The sequence below is a fragment of the Vitis vinifera genome, chromosome 12 (genome assembly GCF_030704535.1).
Source record: "Vitis vinifera cultivar Pinot Noir 40024 chromosome 12, ASM3070453v1".
Taxonomy (NCBI): Eukaryota; Viridiplantae; Streptophyta; class Magnoliopsida; order Vitales; family Vitaceae; genus Vitis; species Vitis vinifera.
The window spans coordinates 21941318-21949421 of record NC_081816.1 but is presented as its reverse complement, the minus strand read 5'-3'; the positions used below and the strand labels follow the sequence as shown (position 1 = coordinate 21949421).

The following is an 8104-nucleotide window of genomic DNA, read 5'->3' as shown; positions in this document are numbered from 1 at the left end:
TAATTTGGAAACTAGAATGGGTAAAATACATTGGAGTTCCTATAAAAATTTTGACCTGAGCTGCCATCCTGGGAAGACAAAAGTTTCAGTAAGCGGTTTAAGAATCTGATGATCCTTTTATAAAAGAAATTCTTCATTTTTTTTAATCCCTCTTTAATTTCAGATAACGGTATTTGTACTCAGAGGCATTACCGTAACATTTCCTCTAAATCTGTTTGCCTTTGATTATAGAAATGGGTGTTTGACTCCTTCTCAAGCACACCAACTATGAAAATTTTGTATTGTATATAAAATTATTCAGTCTCGCATGCTTCTTCAATAAAAAATAGAACCTCCAGATTTGATTTGCCGATACCTAATGTGATTTGAAAAACTCTGCATGCAACTAGCTAGACATAGCATCAAACACAGCTAAATTATTTGGATAACACAATTGAATGCAATATTCCATGCTTAGTGTCAAAAAATCAAAACATGCATTGAAAAAGCAGTTGGAGGAAATTGCTCTGTAAGAGGAAATTAGAAAGGACAAACAAGTGAGAGGAAAAAATTTCCTGACCGGAAAATTATTCCAATTTGGTGGCAGCGGGCATGTTGGAGTTTGAACATTGAAGCAAGGGAAATCAGTATAAATGTCTGGTAGTGAATCCTAAGTTGAGCACCATTCCCCAATCTCTACTCCAACATGGATTTGCCTTCTCATTTCCTAGCAATTGCAGGGCTTATTCTGGGGTTGGTGTTATGGTATAATCACTGGAGAGGTAAGACTCTTACTCACAAGAGTAAGGGAATGTCCCCCCCGGAGCCCTCCGGTGCCTGGCCATTTGTAGGTCACCTGCACCTACTACAAGGCAAAGTCCCAGTTTTCCGAACCCTTGGAGCCATGGCTGACAAGGTTGGTCCTGTGTTTGTGATCCGGCTTGGAATGTACCGAGCCCTTGTGGTGAGTAATCATGAGGCTGCTAAAGAATGCTTCACTACCAACGACAAGGTTTTCGCATCACGCCCAAGTTCTAGTGCATCCAAGATCCTAGGCTACAACTATGTCGCATTCGGCCTTGCTCCTTATGGACCTCTTTGGCGTGAGATACGGAAGCTATGCATGCTGGAAATTCTCTCCACCCGTCGCCTCAGTGACTTGATGCATGTGCATGTTTCCGAATTGCATGCTGGCATCAAAGACTTGTACATACTTGGCAAAGATTACAACTGGGTGAATCCAAAAAAAGTGGTGATTAGTGAGTGGTTTGAACACCTGAACTTCAATGTAGTCCTGAGGATGGTTGCGGGGAAGAGATATTTTAACAACGTCGTGCATGGGGGTGAGGAAGCGGGGTCTGCTACAGCAGTAATTAAGAAACTCGTGCCTCTAGCTGGGGCCTTTGTGGCATCAGATGTGATCCCATTTCTTGAATGGGTGGATTTACAAGGCCATTTGTCCTCTATGAAACAAGTTGCAAAGGAAATGGACTCAGTTCTAGAAAGCTGGGTAGAAGAACATACAGGGAGGCTCAACAGTGAGGCCAGCAGTAGGCAGGACTTCATAGACATCATGCTAACCAAGCTCAAAGATGCTTCCCTGTTTGGCTACTCGCGCGAGACTATCATCAAAGCAACAGTAATGGTATGTTTTTTTTATATCTACATGTCTATTTCTACATATATATATATATAGGTGTGGACGGGGGTCTACAATAGGGCATCATCTTGATTTTCAGGAATAATAATTAGTTTGAACGAAAGAATTGACTGCCATCACCATGTTCACCCTAGTGATGACTATTTAGTAGCTAGCAATTAAATAGGAAAACACATACTGATGCTGTCGGTATATAAATTGAATTTCTAGGTTGGTTCACCTATGATCAGTTGTTATCGAGCATGAACTACCGCCCATAGGTTGAGCAGCAGTCCATGAACTCAATAGAGTGCAGAAACAAGGAAGACCAGAAAAGCCTTGTATGAAAACTCCTAGACTTGATCAATTGATCAACCCCAGGTCTTCCAATGATGTAGAAACGGGCAATATAATCATTGAAAGCAACTACCAAATAATTCAAGTAATATATTCCCAAATTTTTTTGAACTGGTCAAGCAATAGTATCATTTGGATCGATCCTAGGTTCTTTCTTTTGATACCATCTCTCTTCTAAACCTTTTGTTTTGTTATTTTTTGAAACTTAAAACTACAGATGTTGATCGTGGCAGGCTCTGACACCACTTCTATTACCTCCACATGGCTCCTGTCTGCATTGTTGAACAATAGACATGTTATGAAGCATGCTCAGGAGGAGCTAGACTTAAAAGTTGGTAGAGATAGATGGGTGGAACAATCAGATATCCAGAACCTAGTTTATCTTAAGGCTATTGTTAAGGAAACACTAAGGCTATACCCAGCAGTTCCCCTATTAGTACCACACGAGGCAATGGAAGACTGTCATGTTGGTGGGTATCACATTCCCAAAGGCACCCGCTTGCTAGTCAATGCATGGAAGTTGCACCGAGATCCTGCTGTTTGGTCTAACCCTGAAGAGTTTCAGCCAGAGAGGTTTCTGACAAGCCATGCAACTGTAGATGTTTTAGGCCAGAATTTTGAGTTAATCCCATTTGGTTCTGGTAGAAGATCTTGCCCAGGAATCAATATGGCCTTACAAATGTTACACCTGACAATTGCTCAGTTGCTTCAAGGATTTGACATGGCTACACCATCAAATTCTCCGGTGGACATGGCAGAAGCGATAAGTATCACCATGCCTAAACTCACTCCGCTGGAAGTTATGCTCACCCCCCGCCTTCCTGCTGAACTTTACTAGTACTACATAAACAACTACCAAAAAAATAAAAAGGCGACCATACTTAGCATTGTGTATATCTCATGATTTCAACATGATAGGGCACTGGCTCGATTCTTAGTTGATTCATCAGATTGTCTTTTTTAGGTATATGTTGTTGTAATGAATAAATGTAAGGGCGTGGAGCATCAAGGTAAGCCCATTTGTTTTTCATGTAAGTTTTGGCGAGTGGCCGCTAGGATATGCAAGTGATCTTTTTAACTATGTATGCAAGCGATCTTTTTCACTTTGTAAACATGATCTCTCCATATATGATTCTATGGATCAGAGCGATCTTTTTAACTATGTAAACATGATCTCTCCATATATGATTCTATGGATCAGAGTGGTCTAGAGATGGCATCAGGGTAGGGCTGAGAGACAAGCGGCCTCTAACCCAACCACCTTCAATTTATGAAAACTTATTTTTCATCCTTATCTTTGATTAAAAATTTAAATAGGTAAGAATATGGTGGGCATGAGAATTTCTCATACTTTTTGCATCTTGTTTTGTGTAATTTTTTTTTTAGTTTTAAAAAATTTAATTATATTATGAAAGTTAATAGATCTAGACTAGGAAACATATAGAGGGGGGTGAATAGGTTTTAATTATTTTTAGCCCAAATTTATTATTTTTAAGTTTCTCCTCTAATAATGCACAATACATGACTTTACAAAGAAAACCACAAAATTGTTTTTAATGAATGAAACAAAATTGTCAACTTAAAATACATACCCTAATGTACCAACATATTAAAAATAAATATGTTTTATAAATAAATAAATATTTAATTTTTATAATTTATTTTTTAGAAGTAAATAATTTTTTATTATTTTTAATGTGTTGAAAAGAAGAAAATGAAAAAAAAAAATAAATTAAATCATTTTTTATTTTAATTATACATACAAGGCATGATGAGGTGGGAGAAGTCAATACCTGAATCATCTTAAGTTTTAAATTTTTTTTCAAACTCACCCCTGTATCCTATTTATCCTCATTCCAAAAATTGCTTTATTATTGGTGTATGTGTGCATGTGTGAGGAGGGAGAGGGTTACCCAAAAAAACCTACTCCATTGTCATCCGTAAAATGGTTTTACCTCACCAACTAGGGGTTCAACTAAAGAAGCATGTAAACAAAAGGGTTTTGTGTTGTACACATTAAATTTGCCAATATAGGCATTTTGCTCACCATATACATCTCATATATAAGCCACTTAAGAACTAAAAATTTATTCAAAATAAAAAGACATTGGAAATGGACTAAAGAAAATAAAAAATTGGAAAATTATGTTGTAATAATATTAATAATCATAAAGATATTTAAATTTCAAGATTACAACCTTTCATTCTCAAGAGAATATCTTTGAACTATCTTCTTTTAACTTCCATGATATTTAATACATTTTAACTTCTACTACATCCAAAACCATTAAATAGAGAATGTAAAATTCCATAAACTTTGGACTAGATGAAAAACATGGTTGGTAATAAACTAATTAAATTTTGTGATACTTGCTAAATTGCTTTGCACATATGCACTTGGACAAAAATTATTGTCAAATATCTGTTAGTGCATTTGTTGCTTAGTTTAAGTTAGCAACTTAGTTCCATTCATCTTGGATGAGGACTTTTCTAGTTGACTGTGTCGTACTCTCCATTGAAGACTCAAGCTAGGTTGTTGCGTGATCAACCCAAGATGGCACAAGTAAATAGAGAAAGGTCAAGGAAAGGCTAATTTCATTAAAATATGGTATAAAGTGGGTTTTAGATTTTAATTGGGCTAAAATATTTTTAAATTTAAATTTTAAAAGTTAGTTGAGTGCTTAAGCACTCAAACCTAGCACTCAAGCACTCAAACCTAGCATTGAAGTGTTGCAAGTGCTCAAGCATTTAAAGTAGATTTTCCTAATTTCAAGTAGTGATTTGTTTTAATTCTTTCCACTTTCTAATGTTTTGAAAACTTTTCATCTCTATAAATACTATGCACAAATTTTTGAAAAGGGATTATTAGCCTTTCCCACATCCCAAAAACTCTCAAATTATTTGTATTCTCATTCTTAGTTTTGTGAAAGAGATTTACATTCCCTTAAGTATTAAGGTAGTCTACTAGGAGTACATGTGGTATTGTATCGCAAATATAAAAACTAGTATAGGTACTAAGGAATAAGTCTTAGGGATCACATTTACCTGGTGAATATGTTCTTTCTTTTCGATAGTGGATTTGTACATCCACAAAGTCTTTAGGAGACTTTATGTGGTTTTCTACATAAAATTATTGTCCCTTTGTGTGATTGATTTCTCTTATTTTTTTATAATTATTAAAGGGGACTTAAAAATTAAAAATTTAGGCTAAAAAAAGTTTATAGCTATTCACCTGGTGCCTCTAGCTATTCCAAAATTAAAATATAAATACTTTCAATATCTAATTAAGTTTCATATGTTTCTTATGTTGATGAACCCACTCAAAATTAAGTGCAATGTCTTGTAAGTTTTATGATGTTTTTTTATGCACATTATCACTATTTTTATATTATTATTGTTGCTAAAGTCTAGTTTTGATAATAATGTCAATCTTAATGCTTTTATGCAGGTTTTAGATTGCTTTTGGCCAAACCCTCTAATTTTGGTTCAAAATAAAATGAAAGAATGTAATTGTTTATAGTGGCCTCTGGACAAGAAAAATATGTTACATTGAGTAACTAAAGTAATGAAAAGACAAGAAAAATTATTGGCTTATATGAGGTTCCAATGCCTCCTAGACAACTTAAAGAGTAGATATAATTGTTTGACTTTATTTAGAATTAGTCAACTCTTTTATAATGACTTGCTTCATGTTTATATGCATAATAGTAGAAAACGATAACTGAAAATAAACAGGTTCTAACATTAAATGAGGTTCTATTTAAGCAAAACAAGCCTTTTCAAAACACACTAGTAAAAGGAGGATCTCGATCACAAACAAGGAATTTTGGTAGGCCATGTAACTTGAAAATGTAATAAACAAATAATCTTGCTACTTCAATGGCAGTATAAGGATGTGAAAAAGGAATGAAGTCTACATACTTTGAAAGTTTATCAACAACAACAAAAATAGTAGACTTACCATTTGACATGGGTAGGCCTTCCACGAAAGTCCATTGAAATATCTTCCTGAATTTGTTGTGGAATTAGATGTGGTTGCGACAATCCCAAAAGCTTAGTTTGGTCAATTTTATGGTGCTAACAAACATCACACCCATGGATAAACTCTTTGACTTGTCTCATAATTCCCTTCTAATAAAAATTTGCCTTGATTCTCTTAAATGACTTCACGTACCCTTCATGTGTGCTTCCATGAAACTCTTGGATAATATCATTTGAGAGGTTAGAAGCATATGGAAGAAAAATACTCTCCTTATACAAGATCAATCCATCCACAATCTACCCTGACTCTATGACTTCACCTTGTTGAATTCAATTCTTAAGCTCTTCTATAGAAGAGTTGGCCTTAAGCTCTTCTTTGATGACATCTACCCAGTGAGGTATTAGACTTGAAAATGGAGAAATAGACCTGACAACTGGTTTAGCTTCATGGCACCTTGACAAGGCATAGACACTATATTATCTCCTCCTTTCTTATACTCAATACTAAAATCAAACCCCATTAGTTTGTATAGCTAGTGTTCCTGATCTATTGTAGTGATTTCCTTCCTAATAGATAAGGTCACCATTTTTATACTACCAAAACTAAAGTAAGAATTTCCTTCTCATAAGTGGATAAAAGATGTTTCCCATGGAGTACTTGGCTAAAGTAAGCAATGGGTCATTCTTGTAATAGCACTGTACCTGTACCAACACCAACACCAACACCAAAAGCATCGCATTTGACAATAAAGGATTTTGAAAAATCAAGAAAGGATGATACTCGATCTTATGTCATAGTGAGCTTTAACTTCTCAACTGCCTACACCGATGTCAGCATCTACTCAAATGAGACTTTCTTCAACATATTGGTTAGAGGAGTACCAATCTTCCCATAGTTTCAAATAAACTTGAGATAATATCCTCTAAGACCTAAAAGTCCCCTTAGAGCCTTAAGTGTTTTCGGCTTTGGCCATGGGACCATATCTTCAATTTTTAATGGATCAACCCACCACTCCACATTGAGAAATAACATGTCCCAAGTATTGCACTTCTTCTCTTCCAAACTAACTTATCTAGTTTAACTCACAATTGAATAGTTTTCAAGTGATCAAAGACAATTTACCGGTGCAACAAATGATCATTCTTATCATTACTATATATAAGGATATCAATAAAAAAAACCAACACAAATTTACGTGGATAATCCTTAAATATCTCATTCATTAGAGCTTGGAAAGTTAATGGAGCATTGGTAAGGTCAAATGACATTACTAGAAATTCATAATGACCTTGGTGCGTCCTAAAAGCAGTATTTTCAATGTTTTCCATATGCATCCACACTTGATGGTAGCCTGAGCACAAGTCCAATTTTGTGAAATAATGAGCTCCCATTAATTCGTCAAGGAGTTCATCAATCATTGGAATCAGAAACTTGTCCTTCACTATTATCCTATTCAAAGCATGATAGTTGATACATATTCACAAGCCTTTATGCTTTTTCAAATAAAATTGGGGAAGAGCAGGGGCTGGTACTAGGACGAATAACTCCGGCCAAGTGCCAAAAGCTCCTTAACAATCTTTTTAATCTCATTTTCTAAAAAATGGGGATAATGGTATAGTCATACCACTACTGATCATCCGGGATAAGGAAGAAGTGGAATTCAATGATCCTGTGACCGTTGAGGAGGAAGAATTGTAGGCATTTTAAAACCTCTAGATATGATTGCAAGAGATCTTTGATTGGTGGTGGAATGTGATCTAGTTCAGTGATTGGATTAGTGACGTCCAAAGCATGCAAAATGATCCTTTGCTATTGTTTGTTGAGCTTGGAAATTGGAGTAGGGTCTAATACTTTGCCTTGTGAATTGGTTATTCCATGCAAGACCACCTCTTTATCATTCCAAGTAAATTTCATGAAAAGCTTTTCAAAGTCCCATTCAATAGAGCCTAGCATTCTCAACTATTCAGTTCCAAGTACAGCATCATACCCCTCTAATTAATGGTAAAACAAAGAAGTCCCTAATGAATGGGACTTTTTAAAAGTTTAGATGTACTTGAGTACACTTACCTAGGCTCACTAATTTCTCACCAGACCATAACTTCCATCCTCCCATTTGAATTCAGGCGCAAATTCGCCTATTGAGCGAC

The 8104-nt window shown here is 35.5% G+C and overlaps 1 protein-coding gene across 1 annotated transcript; it reads left to right on the top strand.

The window, feature by feature from the left end:
* Nucleotides 1–664: 664 nt before the first annotated feature.
* On the top strand, nucleotides 665–3221 carry LOC100266388 (cytochrome P450 CYP82J17). Its single transcript, XM_002264754.4, has 2 exons — nucleotides 665–1624; nucleotides 2193–3221. The coding sequence occupies exons 1-2, from the start codon at nucleotides 686–688 to the stop codon at nucleotides 2811–2813; spliced, it is 1560 nt and encodes a 519-aa protein (XP_002264790.1). The 5' UTR covers nucleotides 665–685; the 3' UTR covers nucleotides 2814–3221.
* The last annotated feature ends 4883 nt before the right edge of the window (nucleotides 3222–8104 follow it).

Excerpts from the sequence above, each read along its gene's own strand:
- LOC100266388 (XM_002264754.4), top strand. The coding sequence starts at position 686 with ATGGATTTGCCTTCTCATTTCCTAGCAATTGCAGGGCTTATTCTGGGG. Across the intron at positions 1,625-2,192 it reads TCATCAAAGCAACAGTAATG|ATGTTGATCGTGGCAGGCTC; the intron begins GTATGTTTTTTT and ends TTAAAACTACAG.